Below are 18,809 nucleotides of genomic sequence, written 5' to 3'. Positions count from 1 at the left end.
AAGCACACAACGTATCTCACAGCCATTCTCTGAGAGCCTGTGAAGGTGTTTTGCTATATAAAGAGTTTTTTCTCTCTAAGAGAAATTCTGGCACCGGCTTCTAAATAATGCATCCTGTAAAATAATGCATATTTCTCTGAGTATTACGTGTATGGCCACGGAAAGGGTTCCTTCTGCTTAGCTCCTTTATTTTCTCAAATTGCCAGTCCTTAGGACTCTGACCATAGGCCCTATAAATATCATCAGAAAGGGATGCTGGTCTCTGCCTCAGTTTCCCTCCCCACATCACTTTATGCTGGAGATAACATGTGTGAACTTGGAAAAGGGGCTGGTGTTTACCCAGATCTCCTTAAGATTTTAAAGCATCAGTGCTAAAATTCATAAATGATTGGGTTGGTTTTAACTCTCGATAGAATTTAGGGCAGAGATTTTCAACCTTTTTCATCTCACTGGACACATAAACTTAATTACTAAAATTCTATGGCACATCAAAAAATATATTTTTTGCTGATCTGACAGAAAAAAGTATAATTTTTATTCATTCACACCAGACAACTATTGCTCTGTTGCCTATTGTCATTTCTTATTTGACAATCTAAGGGAAAAGGTCAGTGCCTGTGACTAAATAGTCAAGTATTGCATGTTTTAAAATTTCTTCTGGCACACCAGTTGAAAATCGCTGGCTTAAGGTATGGATGGTTCCTGACAGTACTGCCTACTCGGCCTTGGGGATTGGTCTGATGTCCTCCGCCCACCTTCCGCTTTCCATGCCCTCTCACAGCCAGAGAAAGGCTGGTACAGTCAGCGAGAAGGCATCTGGGAGCAGTGTGTGTGGCCTGTGCCCTGGGATTGGACCTTCCTCCATTGCCCTTTGGGACCAGAATGTAGAAAGCCTGCCCAGAAAGCAGCCCCAACTGACCTCTAACCCACTGTGAATAGCCTCCTTTACCCACAGCCATGTCTGCTATGCATTACACACTCTAATCCAAGAGAGGGGACAGTTTTTTCTCAACTCTGGGTTTTTCTCAATCTTATCCTATTTTGGAGGGCCGTAGACTCCTGTGTGCATTTATTTATTTGAACACCAAACATTTGTAGCCTGTGACGTGCACATTCTTTTCCTTTAAAAAGTCTCCTATTTATACAATAAAATTAAGGTTTGATATTATGAATATGTATTCTGGTATCTGGAAATTTTACAAAACTCTGGATACTTTCTAAAGAGACCAACTTTTCTGTTAAAATTAGATTACCACTTGACTAGATCTGCCTGTTTTCAGAGCCCCTGTAGTGTTAACTCCCAGGAATACTGGCTACTTTTTCTTTGGTGGATTCAACTTTAAAATTTTATTTTACTAACATCAGATCAGAAAAATCAATTCCCAGGTCTAGAAAACTCTCAGCAGTAGACTTCAACAAGAATTCTACATCTATAAGTTATATGACTACACGTGTAGCTAATAGCAGTATAATTTGCTAGCTTTTTCTGGGGCACTAATTGGAAGTAAGGAAAAATGCATATTGATAATTTTCATGACCTTAGAATTTTAAATAAATAGGAACAAGTTTCCTATATTTTCTTCCTTGCATTTTTCCTTACAATTTTAAAATTAAAAGTTAAGCTGATTTGATATCACAAATGTAACAACACTCTTAAATAAAAGAATTGCTATTCTAAACTACTTAAAAAAATCAACTGTCTCTTTGATAACCTGAGGTATTATACTTTTATATAATAACAATTAGATACATATAACTTAATAATTCTAAAAAGCATTTTAGTATTATTATTTTAAATCCTCACCCAAGGATATTTTTCCATTGAATTTTAGAGAGTGGAAAAGAGACAGAAAGACAGAGAGAAATATTGATGTGAGAGAAATGCATCAATTGGTTGCCTCCTGCACACGCCCAACCAGGGCCCAGGCTGGGGAGGAGCCTGCAACAGAGGTACATGCTCTTGATCGGAATCGAACTTGGGACCTTCAGTCCATAGGCCAATGCTCTATCCACTGAGCCAAACCAGCTAGGGCCTAAAAAGCATTTTAAAGGGTAGTAACATGATATAATGTAGAAATTGGAGAAAGAATTAAGTTCCTGACTCTTGGATCACTAGCCTCCATTGTCACTAGCCTCCATTGTCACTAGCCTCCATTGTCACTAGCCTCCATTGCACTGGCTTCCATTGTCACTAGCTCCCATTGTCACGAGCTCCCATTGTCACTAGCCTCCATTGTCACTAGCCTCCATTGCACCAGCTTCCATTGTCACAAGCTCCCATTGTCACAAGCTCCCATTGTCACAAGCTCCCATTGTCACTAGCCTCCATTGTCACTAGCCTCCATTGCACCGGCTTCCATTGTCACTAGCTCCCATTGTCATAAGCTCCCATTGTCACTAGCCTCCATTGTCACTAGCCTCCATTGTCACTAGCCTCCATTGCACCAGCTTCCATTGTCACGAGCTCCCATTGTCACTAGCTCCCATTGTCACTAGCTCCCATTGTCACTAGCCTCCATTGTCACTAGCTCCCATTGTCACTAGCCTCCATTGCACCAGCTCCCATTGTCACTAGCCTCCATTGCACCGGCTTCCATTGTCATGAGCTCCCATTGTCACTAGCCTCCATTGCACCGGCTTCCATTGTCACGAGCTTCCATTGTCACTAGTTCCCATTGGATAAGACAGTACTTAATAGCTAGCATACGTGTTAAGTCTCACTTTAATCATTTTTTAAAAATCACATGGTATTGAGGACTAAGTTAGAATGTGAAAGTTCTACAGTGTGAATCATGTTTAGGGTGCCATTGGTATATACTTTTGATTTGGGGAAATTTGGGATCCTTCAACTTTGGATCCATTCCTTGTGAAGCAATGCTTCAGCCATATGAATTTCAGCAGAGGTCCTGCAAATCCAAGGTCTCTGAGGTTGGGGTGGGGGGCTGGAAAATGTGGAGACCCCCTGGAAGATGTGCCCTCTCAAAGGATTGCAGGCACTGCCTCCTTCATGTGACTTTCTGAAGTTTCCAGCTTTGACTTTCGACATTACTCTTTTTTTTTCCTTAAGAGGATTGCAATCATTCAGAGAGAAAAAGAGAGTTTAGGAACAATATCCATTCACTCACTAGAGCTCTGACTTTAGGGAGGAATAAAGGAGTCTAGAAGAATCTTGCTTTTGTAAGTTCGTGAATTTGTAAAAATACCCTGAATGATGTGTTGTTGTTACTTGGGGATGTCTATAAACTTCATAGAACCCTAGTGTTCCACTAGAATTTAAGAAATGTTGTTCTAAATGAACAAACAAACAAATCACCTTAGAGAAGCAAGTAGTCTTGACCAAGAATCAGTTGGCATTCTTTCCCAGACCCTGTAACCCTGGACAGAAGGTAGTCTCTAGAGCAAGTATTAATATAACATTACTGAAACCCTAGGTCGTTATTGTTATCACCTTAGGAAAGTAGAAAACCAAGTATAGAAATAATAAAGTCTTTAATTAAACCAATGATGATAATATTGGAAAGTAGGGTTAAGTGTAAATGTCCTAAGAGATTCTGTAATATGGTTTATACGTTACTTTGACTATTTTTTAAGGTGTCCAAAATGTTAAAAAAAATAAAATAAAATAAAAAAGCAATCAGACTAGATTAGAAAGTATATTTTGAATTGGTTAAGAAAATGTAAGCTCGGCTGGTGTGGCTCAGTGGTTGAGCATCAACCTATGAACCAGGTGGTCATGGTTTCAGGTCAGGGCACATGCCTGGGTTGAGGGCTCAACCCCCAGTAGGGAGCATACAAGAGGCAGCTGATCAATGATTCACTCTCATCATTGATGTATCTATCTCTCTCTCCCTTTCCCTTCTCTCTGATATCAATAAAAATATATTTTAAAAAAGAAAAGAAAATGTAATCTAGAGTTTAATCTACCTTTAAATGAATAAAAATCAGTTTTAATGTTTATTTGTGGGATATATAGATTTAAAATTTGACCATTAATTTTTAAAAAAGAAAATAATTGCTGCATCAGAATCACATTTATTTAAAATTCATTATTATAAAATCTTTAGCCCCTTTTGTGAGAAAGTTACAAACTCTATAAATGTTTGATTCACATACTTGTATAAATTCAACTGAGAATAGCCTCCCAATTATATTCATGCTCTAAAAAGAACATTGATTTTAATCATGACTAGATAGTCATTGATGTATCCCTTCCTTGTGTTAAATCCATGAACTTTAAAATTTTCCCTAAGATTTTCTTATTATATATAAATGACATTTTTTGAGTGAAACAACAGAACTTTAATTTCATATTTTAATCCCACTCTGATAGTTGGCCAGTTGATGCATCTATTCCACTCAGTTGGTATCTTGCATTTGATAAAATGAGAGTTTCAGTTCTGTGCTCTAGAATCTAGCTGTCTGTTTCCACATGACCTGCTCCCTCACAGGAACATGTGACTTGGCCACATTATTTGGGCTCTTTGTGCATCAGATGGAGGGATTCTTGGGAGGAAAAAATGGGATAAATGTACGTGAAGGGCTGAGTCCAGTTCCTGGCACATAGTAAGCACTTAATGAATAGTTGCTATTATTATTGTCACTCAAAGAAAAAGAACTCATTTACCACTGGTTTACACATAAGAGCATTAAAAATTTCACGCAGAGTTCCAAGGAAATGAGCCAACTTCAATTTCACCAACCAATACAGCAATTTTGAGTGCATGTAATGAAAACTCTATTCCATTGGTAAGTATGGGAGGTCACCTAGTTCCAGCATAGTACTGAGTGGACACAGAACCCAATATATTTTCTTAATTTTTGAGATAATTTTCTAAATTAAACTCACATCACCATATCATTTGGATGAACTCTGTCATTTCTCTTCCTTCTTAACCATGACCATCTAAAAAACAAAAAGTGCTAGCAAATGTTGGGTTTCTGAAAAGTAATGGTGACTCATCATTGTTTTTCATCGATTGCTCCTGAATTCATTCTTGCATCAAACATTTTCAGTACATGTTGTGGGTATGGCCTATGGTGTGACTGCCTTGGAGTTAGAGGAGGAAGGAGGGCAGTGAGAGCGATGGTGTTTATGAAGACATCTGGGGATCTACTAGTGCTTCTGGCAGAGACTCTCCTACTGAAATCACTAGCATGTCCCGAGAAATGGCCGAAGACTCAGACATTCCCATGAAACTGTGCCACACGACAACAGAGTAAAGCATTCGATCTGGCAAATGTTTTGTTTTCCACCATCTCACCAATGTGCAGATAGTCCATGGAACATAGGCCTTTTAGATGAAAGTATGAAGTTCTGAACCGTTATTTTCCCATTGTCTTTCTTTGTAGGCATACGATGGTTTAAGCTCCGCAACTACCCGCCTTGCCCGTGCTTGTGGAAGACAGCAGCTGACTAACCCCATCACCTCTTCAGGAAATAGCCTCTTTGTGAGATTTCAGTCTGGCCCTTCTAGACAGAGCAGGGGCTTCCAAGCTCATTTCAGGCAAGGTAGGTACAGGGTGGGTCTCTCTGAGGCACCGGCCATCTCTCCTTAAGTGCCACTCTCGGTGCTACAATAAAATGAGACCAATCCTTAGAAATTGATCCTGGCTTTCTACTTCATATGCAACAACTTAAATAGAACCAAGGAACCATGATTTGCAATTATTCCATTTATTGATCCTTTCAATTTACCATTGTCTAGCTTGGTGCCATCTTCCTTTGGATCTCTGGAACTCTCTGACAAGTTTTCAGAATAATACGCACAAGCAGTTTTAATACTAGAGATACGATTTCTAAGTGCCTCTCCAAATTCTTTTGTCCATAGATAAATTATGTAACATTTATCCAAGGTTGTATGTCCAAAGGAGGTAAACCACTATAAATTATCTATACTAATAAAAGCCTAGGTGGTCCTCCTGCCCTTGCGTATGACATTATCGCAAGATGGCCACACGCACAGCGGAGGCAGGGCCTGGTGGCCGCTCTGCGTGGTGAGGCCTGGGGGTTCCGCAGCTCTGTGCAGCGCAGAGGAGGTGGGTCCTGGCGAAGGAGGCAGGTTGCGGCAGGGGAGGGCAGTTGGGAGCGATCAGGCTGGCAGGGGAGCAGTTAGGGGGCAATCAGGCAGGCAGGCGAGTGGTTAGGAGCCAGCGGTCCTGGATTGTGAGAGGCTGCCGGACACATTCTCCCCCCCCACCCCCACCCCTCCTGCCCCACCTCCGTGCATGAATTGAATACACCGGGCCCCTAGTGAACTAGAAACTTTCTTGTAATGTAGAGTCAGATTTTAACCCTTGAATCTTGCCACTGTCCACCTGCCAGTGTTGTTTTCCATTGTTTTTGTTCTTAAATCACCACTTTCCAGTTCTTCTGACCTTTTTATTCATTGCCTTTGATCTGGTAATTCTTAGAGATCAATCCTTTACCCTACCCTCAGAGAGGGAACCCAGAACAAGAAGGGGTGTGAGTTGGCTTCTGTAGGCCTCTGATTTTATTCAGATGACCTTTGTCATTTCAAATAAGTTTAGTCTGCTTGGCCACTTGTCTGTTTCAGTGCGCTTGCTTGCATTCTAAAGTAGAGAGCCCTGGCTAGGGAGAGTTTCTGGATCGAGGTCTCCCAAAGACACACTGTACACTTTGGAGCAAGACAGACTGAATAAATCAACCATTCTCTGTGTTTTCAAAGAAAGAACAATTTCTAAATACATTTTTCCCCATTTAATTAATCACTTTGCTTTGCTTGGGAGTGAAAAAAAAAAAGTCCCCAGTGGATCTTCTCTTGGACTATTAGAACAGTCTCCTCAATCTCACCATCCTTTCTCCATCTTCCTTCAAGGTGAACTCGCAAAAGCCTCGTTCTGATCATGCCCTTGAAAGTGACAATATCTGTCCGGCTGCACTGCCTCGGCCCTAGGGAATGGAGCCCGAGCTCCCTCAGACGGTACCCAAGAGCCCAGGAACCTGCTCTGATTTTGCATTCAGTGCCACTTCCAACTCCCCCCAGGGCCCCACACTTCAGCCAAGTCTGTGTAGATGCCGTCCTTACTGTCCTCTGCGTTTCTGCTCAGGCTGCCCTCCCCCAGAACTACCCTTTCTCACCCCCAATTCCCCCTCCGGCCACTATCTCCCCCGTGACACTCCTCTCACACTCTCACTGGCAGCAGCTTCTCCCTCTCCTCATTCCCATAGAGTTTTGCACTTTTCTGATAATCCACAGCCATTCTTGTGAAGTCTTGTTCAATTGTATATTGATTTTCCTAGAAAAAAAGGTGTCCATAAAAAGATTATTTCTATACCTATAATTATGAGTAGGCAGAGTAAGTGAATCAATGCCAGAGTTTTGTTTGAGTGATTCATTCAATTCATAGCCATTTAATCTGCTGTTCTGTGTGGCTCCCCACTTCCTGTAATTGAAGGAAACAGTTATAAATGTACAGTGAAAAGCCATTTTCTCATGGCTCTTGTGCAGCTTCCTCGGCAGATTACTTCCTTGGCCTGAATTTCGGAAATGAGGAAAAATCAATTATGTTTTCATTCATCAAATAATTGTTGTGCATAGCCAGTGGACATCCAGAGTACATGACTGTGTGTGTGTTTGTGTGTCCTCAGTCTGTGGAGGCTACATCCTCACCGACTCCTTTGATACAATATCCTCTCCATTGTTCCCTGCCAAGTATCCAGACAATCAGAACTGCAGCTGGATAATTCAAGCTCAACCCCCATGTAAGTAACAAAAACAAAGAAGGAAAGGAGTTCTGGTGGACGGTGTCTGTGGGAAAGTCCGTCCATGACTAATGTTCTTATCTCTTCCGAGATAACAATTGATGGCCTTCCTCTTTTTTTTTTTTGAAGTCCCAATTCCTGCTCTGCACAAGAACAAACATTTCCTAATTTGATAGAAAAGTTATTTTACATTTTATTCTTTTTTTTTTTTAAATATATTTTTATTGATTTTTTTACAGAGAGGAAGGGAGAGAGATAGAGAGCCAGAAACATCGATGAGAGAGAAACATCGATCAGCTGCCTCCTGCACACCTCCCATGGGGGATGTGCCCGCAACCCAGGTACATGCCCTTGACCGGAATCGAACCTGGGACCTTTCAGTCCGCAGGCCGACGCTCTATCCACTGAGCCAAACCGGTTTCGGCTACATTTTATTCTTAATTTAAATTTTTTTTTTTTAAGTTTCAGAGCCTAGCAAAGAAAAAGAAACACCCGAACCTTACTGTATTGACAGGCATGTGAGATTGGGGGAAAGCAAAACTAATTGATAAATAAGTAAATCGTTTTTGACACTTACGCCTTAAGTGTAGCAGATGCACAAAAATAGTTGCCAAATGGATAAATAAATAAGAACCATAGACTGGAAAATTAATAATTCATAGTTTGGAAATACAATGCCATGAGCATATTGCTCTTTAATCAAAGTGGAAGCTAATTATAAAACCTGGTCTCTGCTGCAGTGCTTGTATTAAAAAAAAAAAAAAAAAAATTCCAGCATAGGCCTGGAAGAAACACTTAATGAGTACTTACATTATTTCAGTTTTGGAATCCTGAAGTCTTATTTTCTGACCTGGTAATAATCTGGTGGTAAAACCTTACCACATATTACAGACAAAGAGAATGAGGAGACCCGTCAGGACTCAAGCAGTGACCTGAGAGCGGGTGACCCTGGGGCCATTATGAATCATGTTTTAGATGAGTTCTACCATTCCTTGAGGTTTTCAGGAAAAATTTATGATTTCAGTCATAATGCGAGAAAGGCATTAAGCTCTCGACTCCACTCTACAATTAATGACCTGGGTGATAACAGGGAAGTCACTTAAGCTAATGAGGCCCCATTAGCTAATCTAAAAAAGTGAAGAGTTTGGCTTCACTATTCTCTAACACATTTCCCGGATGTCAAGAGTTAACAAATGGATATCTTTCCTGACATGCATAGGCTTTGGTGGCTGGTGATGTAATCCTTAGCCACAGTGCTGCCTGGAGCCTGGAGCCACAAAGCAAGTTGCCAGCCCTCCAGAAACTGGGCCTTAGGTAAAGAGGCCCCCTGCCTGAGCCAGCGGTTCTGCGCCTCAGGATACTTTATGATGAGTTGTAATGCATTTAGATGAGATCTCACTGGTTCAAAGCCAGCATCAGGGGAAGATCCTATTCAGAAGACAGGGACCCTGGAATAATGACAAAAGGAAAGCATACCCCAGCACTTGCTGTTCTGCAAGTAATCCAAAGCTTTCTTTTTAAATGACTGAACCACAGGGCCCTGGCCTTACAGCGAAGCGGACAGTGCTAGGTAGGATATGCTGCCAGGAAGAAGAATGTGTCTTATTTACAACCGCACGTAAAGAACCAGGACTTAAGGACCAATTCTACTGAGAAAAGTACTTAGGAGAAGAACATAGCTAGGGCTGATATAAAAATGTGTAAAGACTACATTTTCCAACAAGCTGTTCCCCATAGTGCATGGAGGACACCTACCCAGGAGTCTTCTTCCTTACTGGCATTTCAGATTCTCTAGGTGTTTTCAACAACATGGATTGATGCTCTTCAAAGGAAACCTGTCAGCAGAGAACTTGTCACTTTCCCTCTTCATCCCCTCAACCCCTGGGCAGACCTGCCCATTTCAGTGCTTCCTGCTGGAGAACCCACGCATGAATCCTCAGAGGTAAACTTTCCAGCCCTGTATGTTTTGTTCGCCGGTACGCTACTAAATAGACTTCGCTTTTTCTTACAGTCAATCATATCACCCTCTCTTTTACTCACTTTGGACTTGAAAGCAGCACAACATGCACACAAGACTTTTTAGAAATTTTGGATGGCAACTATGACGACGCGCCCCTCCGAGGTACCGTGCCTGGAGTGCTCTCGTTTCTGTCTGTGGCCTTGGCTGGGTTTTGTTTATATTCTGGCATATCTGTGTGCTGTCATTCAAGGTCAGAATGTTTCCAATAAACATGAAGAGCAGCATAAGCCAAGTAAAGATAATTAGAGAATAAGAAACTGGAATTCAGTGTGGGGTTCAAGAAACTCAGCTTGTCATATTCAAGGACATGAATAGTTTATGCCTTTTTTTAAATTTAAAAGTTGCAAACACTTACATAGTAGTGAAATGCATTCTACCCCAGCATTAAATAGCATTCTATGAGAAATTTCTTAATATTTAACCACAGTTATTATATTAAATTAAGCATGTTGTTTTTTTCTGGTTTTGTCTTCAGTAGAAGCAAAAAAAATAATTATAAGTAAATAAGTAATCTGGACTGGGTTTGTAAGACAACCCAGTAAGACTAAATATTGCAGCTAGCTAGGTTCTAAAATGTCCTAAAAAATAATCTCAAGTTATTTAAACGTTTTCTATGAGTTACTTATATTTGAGCATCTCCTGGTAAAGTAGAAGATGAGCGCCCTCAGAAACGGATTTTGTTGAGCTAAATTCCAGTGCCCAGAACAGTGCCTGAGACAATATGTGCAGGCAATCAGTGAATACGCTCTGCTCTGCACCCACTTCTGATTGTAATGCTTTTTATCTCTAAGCATTTGACCAAGAAGGAGGGTATATTATTTAACAAACACATCTAGAACTCACCTTGTGCTGAGCACTATTTTGAGAACTTAGTAAATAGTACCTCAATTAATCCTCATACCTTTATGATAGAGGTTTCATTATTTATTGATATTCTCTTTTCTCAAGTGGGGAAACTGAGGCACAGAGAACTTAACTTGCCCAGGTCACGTGACTAGTAAATGGTAGAGCTCAGAGTTAAATCCAGCTATTCTGGTTCTAGCATTCACACTTTTCTTGGCTATAATATTTTGCTTTTAAGCACTGGTGCATTTATTCGTGCATTGATTACTGTGCTGGAGATCTTAACATTAGTTACATGTGGAGCCAGGCCATTGACATTGTTCTCATCTTCCCCTAGTGTTCTTTATCATGTTTATAAATCATCTCTCCTATGTTTCTATTTGTAGTTTATTTTTAATTCTCAGGCATTGTTCCCAACACTGACCTGACTTCAATGGTTCCCCTAATAGTGATTGCCTCTGTTTGCTTCGGTTTCTTGTAATTCTAGTAAATCTGTGTTTACTAGAAATAATGGCCTATGCCCTGTTATCATTCATTCCCCTTGTCATTATTTAGGCCGATATTGTGGCACCTCCATGCCCCATCCCATCACTTCCTTCAGCAATGCTCTGACACTGAGGTTCATCTCTGACTCTAGCGTGAGTTTTGATGGTTTCCATGCTACATATGCCGCATCATCATCAGGTAAGACACATCAACAAGCGGTGCTACTAGGTTAACAAGAAGGTGGTTGAATTCCTAGGTTTGTTAGGTGGGACTCCTTTACCTTTACAGCTGGAAGCTAGTTTCCTGTGTCTAACCTTGCATCTTCCAAATTCGGTTAGCACGCTTGTCAATTCCGGCAGCGGTGAACTCTGTTCCACAACTTTATCCATTCACCCACCTGTCGACACGTAGGGTGTGTGCACACCTTGGCTATTGTGACTAATGCTTTTAGAAAGGGAACTCTGGGAGTGAGGAGAATTGGCTGGAATGATCTTGGGTGGCTTGTCAGTGTGTTGGCGTTCTCCTCCGTGACAAGTTGGTTACGGCAGCTGCAATTAACAGAGTCTGAGGGCATCTCTTAAGAACCGACAGCCGCTGTTCTCCTGTCTCCATGGCCTTGAGGTTGGCTCAGGCAGGGTCTGCGTGCTGTCACTGCTGGCTTGATGGTTGGTGGCACATGGGAATGAGAGGAAGGCGGAGCCACTAGCCCTGGGCCCCTTAGTCAGTGCTGTTTGTCAGCTGCCAGCGCCTTGTTATGGCATTTAAAAGCCTTCCAACTCAGGAGATTTGTGTGTGGCTCATTCTTCACTGGAGGGGGAAATGGCGGAGCACTGCCCCCACTGTAGGCCAGGCTTGAAAATCATCCTGGTCAGAAATACTGCGTGGTTGTAGGATTAAAACAAGTCTTTTTTGCACGAAGTTATAGCACACAGGGAGAGAAGGCTTTGAGCAAAGGATGTACCTCGTGGCTGTTAGTTTTCAGAATTTTTTCCTTATTTTATATGACCTGGATTTTTTGTGTGTGAAATAGATGCTGTTAACAGCTCCCCTGGCGCTCCTCCTCCTTTATCTAGTGTGCCTTGTATTTGATCTTTGCCCTGGCACTCACTGTTTTCTCCTTTCTTCCAGCTTGTGGTGGGGACTTCCACATGGCTGAAGGCACCTTCGACAGCCCTGGCTACCCTGAAGTTTATCCCTCGAATGTGGAATGTGTCTGGAACATTGTCAGTTCCCCTGGCAACCGGCTCCAGCTGTCTTTCATGTAAATCCTTTTTTATGGAGTATTGTTTCAGTGGATCTGCAGGAAGGAAGCGCTGTTACTAAAAGGGAGGACAGCTAATAGCACATGTGTCCAAGCAACTGTGTCCGAGAACACGGTGGGAACTTGAGGAGCTCTGTTTCCAAAGTTCCTTTGGTTTAGTCACAGTTCGGGTTATAAATAGTATTACAGTTCTCTTGAGAATGGCCCTAGCGGCCTGACTACTATCACCAGGAATACATGCCTGAGCACTTATTTATTTGTGGAGTCTTCATTTTTAGAGAACAGTAATTTCATTTTTTTAAAAAAATTAGGAACATTTATATTCTACCAGAGAATCACTAACATTCTTTTTTCCAGCAGAAATCCTATCTCAGTGAAGCCTTATGACCCCCCTACCCCACCCTAATCCACCTTTCCTTCCACTCCTACAAAGAATAGTTGGGACGTTTTTTGGAACTAGTGGTTTATTTGTAAAATCACCCTCCTGTTCCTCAGTGAACTGCAAGACTTATGAATATAGGGTCCCACAACGATCTGAGTGGTCTTAAATTAAATGAAACAACAGTTTAAATTTAATTTAATTTTTCTAGAAGTAGATAGTGAAAAACACATGCTAAGTGAAGTGGGACTTTTTAATCATCCATAGAAAGGAGCCTGTGAACTGCCACACTCATAATGAAAGCTGAACAAATGTTGAATGATAAGACTAGTATTTAAATTCACATTTTTAATTAAAAGTTATTTATAATACTATAATGTATATTGTTAAGCTTTGGTTGGGTGGCTAATCCTGTTTTTGAAGAGAATATAATAAGTTAGTGCTGAGGAAAGAGGATTGTTTTGCTTGGCCTGTTTATTAAAAAACAAAAATCTTGCTGCTTCTCCTAGACATGCCATTCTGTGCATTAAGAATGGATAAAAAAAATGAGAGAACAATCTTATTTGTGGACCATGTTCAAACATCTCAAGTTGCTTTCTTTCAGCCCATCAATCAGACAGGCCTCCTTGGGGACAAGTGGCATTGTGTTGAAACAAAGGCACCCTCCCGAGCCCCTGAGAGTCAAAGAAAGTTTCAGTTGCCACAAGGGAAAGAGGTTTTTGCTTGCTTTTGTCTTTACTAAAAGCAAAGTTCTGTATGGGAAGATATGTGTGTGTGTGTATATATATATGATATATATATATATGTCATATATATATATCATATATATATATATCAGATATATATGTATTCCTTTATTCAATATTTATTAAGCCCCTGCTATATGCTAGGCACATATTGGGCAGATGTTACTCCTATGCTAGATGCTAGTAATAGCGAATAAAACATGATCATTATCCTTACGATGAAGTCCAAAGTCCTTCACATGGCTTAGTAGGCCTCATAATTGCCAAATAAAAGGGATTTTTTTTTTCATCTTTTTCCTCTCTGTCAATACCACATTTACATTGTTGACCAATCTTACATTTGATAGTGACAGGAACTGGGCCATGCACTGGGACTGTTTAAAATCAATAAGATTCCCTTTCTTGGTAAGTTACTAATACGTTAATGTCAAGAAGCTATTTATTTAAAGCCTAAAGAGATGCATTTCATCTATAGCAGATAATCATATAGGGGCACTGTTGAGATGAAAGGTCTCGAGTTTAAAATGTATAGCACAAGGCTGATGCATCCCAGATGTTCAGTGAACATTAAATTCTCTCACGTTGTCATTTCTCAAGTATCTTGGGTGGTAGTTCACAGTTAGATTCAATTGGACAACACTTGACTCTCCTAGAAGGTGGGAGATAGACACAACAAGAAAATTGCATCTATTTTATTGTTTAAGGGACACAAAGTTTTAATTTTTGTATAGACAAATTTTCATGGCCCAGCTTTTCGCTTTCTCATGCATAAGATGTTAATTTTTATTGTTTCCTGTTACTCGCTTGAGTTTTATTTTTTAAATAAATTCTGCAGAATGCAATGTTCCCCTTTATGTGGATGATGCTGACGAAGGCCTGCAAGTTATTTCTGCCATGGTCTAAACTACATCCAGATGGGTGGTTGGAAGTGTTCCTCTGGGGCGTGAGAGGAGCATATGAGAAGCATATGCCATACATCAAGTTCTAAACCATGGGGTTTGGATTGTGGACACTGTGGTGAAACTGAGTAGGGAGAAAAATTGAAGAAATTATGGTTGCTCTGCAACAGAAACGACGAGGGTGAAATAAAAACCAAAAAGCAGTTTTTTGTAAAGGGATTAACAAAAAATATATTTTATGCTTCAGAGTGCTTTTAGAAAGAAAGTGATTGATCTTGGTTCAAGAATCAAAATGAGATAATGAGAAACAGTGATTGTACTATTTTTGTTTCACATCAGTTTTACTCACAGATCTTAGCTAAAGTGTTTGGAAAGAAGGGAGGTTTGCTTTTAAAATGTACTGACCTAAGCTTAATTTGATCCTTGTAAGTATTATCTTACCATCACTTCTAATAAAAATGTGTGGTACTAAAACAGAAAACCTGCACTTAATAATCTTCTGGACCTATGGGCCAAACTTTAATATGCATCCTGACCTTTCGGAATCCCACAGTCCGATGCACTTGGTTGATGGACTCTGATTCTTCATTTCACACAGGCTCTCGGGTGAGGCTGAGGCTGCTGGAGCACATACCACACCTTGAGTAGAAAGGTTTCATGTAAATCACCTGCTGAACAAAATGATCTCCCTTCATCCTTTTTTTTCTGAGAAGCAAAAGAAAATAGTTTTAGCATATTTTACAGTGTGGATATTATTATGGAATATAAAGCCAAGCACCAAACTTGGGCACCATCTTAAAGATGAATTCAGAATAGCTCCCTGCCAAAAACGATTGTAGGCCTAAATTTTGTATTGTAAAAAATCAAGTCGTCAAGGAAGACAATGAGGGTCATGACTAAAGTAAAGTTTGCCTAGCCTGATATGGGTATTTCTGGTTTTTTTTGTCAGTCGTAGCTGGCTGTTAGAACTGTGTCCGAAACACAGGTCCAGAAGATTTATCCTGTAGTAACCCACCTTGATGGGATTGTGAGAGCCACAGACTCCCTGTTCCTCTGGCTAGAGACCTACGGATGCTGGTATCTGGCTTGAGAAGCAGGTGGTAGAACAGAGTTCACCAGTCAGTCTGCCTTAGTGCTCTGGTTGGCAGTGAATGCTCAGAGGTGTCCCGGATACATTGACCCCTCCCATGGCGGGGCTTGCGGTGACCAGAGCCTCCAGGCCATTGTCTCTGCCTTAAGAGCATCCGAATCCAGGAGATGTGACAGAGCCCCAGGAGAGCACTGTGCTTACGACCCTGTGAAATCTTGCAGTGTTGGGTAGTGACTGAAAGACACACACAGTAAAGAAGTACTTTGCTATTACCACATGGTTTATACAGAAAGATGTTTTATGCTTCCAAATTATAGGATATTATTGTTATATCTTTGTTAATGTGTTCTAATTTTATTCTGTAGTGGTCAGAGAACATGGTTTTTAATAGTTTTAATATTTTCTGAGACTTAATTTGTGGTCAATTATATTGGTACATTTTTATACATGTTAATGGGCATATGAAAAGAATAATCATAGAGAATGTGTGAATTCTATTGTTAGATGTTATAGAAATCTTATTATTGTTTTGTTGCTGCTTTTATTGTAATTTACCATCTTGTGGAAATCACCAATTTACTCCTTAATATGTTTGAAAAATAATTCTATAGTTGACTCTCTGAAACTGCTTCTTTAAAAGTTACTAATTTATTTTGAGGAACCAAATCTATGGCCTGTTCATAAGTCCTGGATCTTTGCATCATTTGATATTCTTCATAACTCTTCATCGAATTTCCTCTTGGCTTCTGTGATAGATGTTGGATATGTTTTTATCCTACTTCTCAGACCACTCCTGTGTCTGTTGTTTTCTCCTCCTTCACTATACTCACAATATGGGTACTTTCTAAGCTACTGCTCTCATCCCTCATCTCTCTCTACTTATTATTCCCAGCCTTTCATTTCTATACCCTCAATCTGGCCATACTTTCAACTATTACCATATACATATAGGTAATTTCCAAGTACAGCCCCAAAGTCTCTTCTGAAGTCCAAACCTGCATATTGGCTCCCATAGATAGCTCCACTTGAGTGATATACCATTCTGTTAGATTCAATATAGCAAAGATAAAAAATATATTTTTCTGCTGCTCACAGTCATTATTATTATTATATTACTGCAAGATAATATTCTCAAGCAGAACTCTGATTATCTAGTTTTACCACTCAGAATTCAATATTTTTTTAATGTTGTAAAATATGCATAACATAAAGATCAGCATTTTACCCATTTCTATGTGCATATTTCAATGGCATTACATGTGCCCACAATTTTCTGTAACCATCTACTATCACCTTTTTTTTTTTTGTAAGAGAACATTTATTGGGTAAATTAGAGAGGTACATAAAGTAATTCCTTGGGCTTAGGAAATAAGTTATGGAGATAAAGGAAGGGCCCTTGGAGCTTGGGAGTGAGGAAGCTAATGGTAAGGTGACTGGGGTGGGAGAGAGGGAAAAGGGGAAGGGAAAGGGAAAGGCAGGGGCATGCTCCCAAGAGGGAGAGGGCACTGGGTCCTCCATCCTAAGGTTTTAAGGGGGAGATTTTAGAGGAGGTCCCAGGAGAAGATCTCAGTAGAATACTGAGTAGCTTTCCAGTGTGTGGTCTCCACTGGTTGATTGGCTGGCACCAGGGCAGGGGGTCATTATTCAGTGCACCTGGTCCTACGGTCAGGTGGCTGGTTTTGCTGCTTCTCTGGGCCTGGAGCTGAAACACAACTGAGGCCTGGATGTTATCTCTAGGGAGGAAAGGTCTGGGGGGTCCAAACTGCAGGACCAGAGCTATGCGAGGAGAGGAAATGTCACCCTGGGGGCAAGGCCCCACCTCACAATTGATTGTCCATGGCCAGGCACCCGGTCCTTGTTCTTCTCATGTCTGTCTAACTGCCTACAACAAGCATGTCAAACTCAAAGGTTAACACGGGCCAAATAAACAAGGTTTACGTTTATGTGGGCCACCAAAAAACAAAAGCTTCAATTTTCATAGAAACGTAGGTTTATTTTTGATGGAGACATGCCGAATACAAAGGGCTGAAATAAATGAGTAATCATTAACATAAAACAATAGAACATTTTAATAAAAATTAATATTTTTTCTTCAACATTAACTTACCAGACACTGAATAACTGCACAAATTAATAAACATAACACAAATAAACCTATTTTTCTTGTTCTCCAAAAGCAAAATATTTTCTGTTGCACACACCAAACAAATTAGTCCAAGACTAATTACGTGGCAATCGGCTGCTAAAACATCCGCTGCTAGTATTAGTGGAGAGAAATGGTGCACCTGCGCGTAAGGTGCGAAAGGGAAATGAATGCAACACGATTATAGTAATCAGTCATTAGCAAACATTGTAGTTTGTTATTAATAATTATGTATAACAGGATATTGTAAAATTCAGTTACGAATTTTTATTAAAACGTTCCTTACACTTACATTCTGTTATATTGGCTGGGCCGCAAAAATATTCGTTGTTGCCGAAACCGGTTTGGCTCAGTGGATAGAGCGTCGGCCTGCGGACTGAAAGGTCCCAGGTTCGATTCCGGTCAAGGGCATGTACCTGGGTTGCGGGCACATCCCCGGTAGGAGGTGTGCAGGAGGCAGCTGATCGATGTTTCTAACTCTCTATCTCTCTCCCTTCCTCTCTGTAAAAAATCAATAAAATATATTAAAAAAAAAATATTCGTTGTTGGCCACTAGCGGCCTGTGGGACACTAGTTTAACATGCTGGCCTACAATATTCCCCCTCAAGGATCTTGGCTCTGAAATCTTTCTGAGAAAAGGGGTGCAGGGTCTCTTCTGCAGCTGCTTCCGGCTGAAAGAGGGTGATATTTTTCTTCAGAGCCAAGGGATCCTTGCTCTACTCTTTCATCATACTAAACAGAAACTCTGTACCCATGAAATAGTAACTCCCCATTTCCTCTGCTCTAAGCCCCTCATGTAAGTAGAATCATACAATATGTGTCCTTTTGTGTCTAGCTTATTTCATTTACAGAACGTTTTCAAGGCTCATATATCTGTGCTGTAGCATATATCAGAATTTCAATCTTTTTTAAGGCTGAATAATATTCTAGAGTATATGTATATACATAAAATGTGGTATTATATATATATATATATATATATAGTTGTATATGTGTTTATACATTGTTTTGTTTATTTATCAAAGAAGTTATATATATATATATAATTGCCTATATAGTTTTGTTTATCTACATTATATATAGGTATATAGAGTTTTACTTGCTTATATATTATATATATACACTACAGGCCCAGTGCACGAATTCATGCACCAGTGGGGTCCCTCCGCCTGGCCTGCAGGAATCAGGCCGAAACTAGTTCTCCAACCTCCGAGGAGTG

General features: G+C 40.3%; 1 protein-coding gene across 1 annotated transcript in view; it reads left to right on the top strand.

Moving 5' to 3' along the window:
* CUBN (cubilin) overlaps positions 1–18,809 on the top strand; it is a gene marked incomplete at its 5' end in the record, with an annotated part of 286,558 nt that overhangs the window by 155,425 nt on the left and 112,324 nt on the right. The window contains 5 exons of the mRNA XM_081091329.1: positions 5,350–5,509; positions 7,610–7,723; positions 9,735–9,845; positions 11,142–11,270; positions 12,201–12,333. Of these exons, the coding sequence (XP_080947455.1) occupies positions 5,350–5,509; positions 7,610–7,723; positions 9,735–9,845; positions 11,142–11,270; positions 12,201–12,333 (647 nt within the window). The remainder of the gene's footprint in view (positions 1–5,349; positions 5,510–7,609; positions 7,724–9,734; positions 9,846–11,141; positions 11,271–12,200; positions 12,334–18,809) is intronic.

The sequence above is a fragment of the Myotis nattereri genome, assembly GCF_964212035.1.
Source record: "Myotis nattereri genome assembly, chromosome: 1".
In the NCBI taxonomy this organism is placed as follows: domain Eukaryota; kingdom Metazoa; phylum Chordata; class Mammalia; order Chiroptera; family Vespertilionidae; genus Myotis; species Myotis nattereri.
The sequence above is the reverse complement of the archived record's forward strand: the minus strand, read 5'-3'. Positions and strand labels throughout refer to the sequence as shown.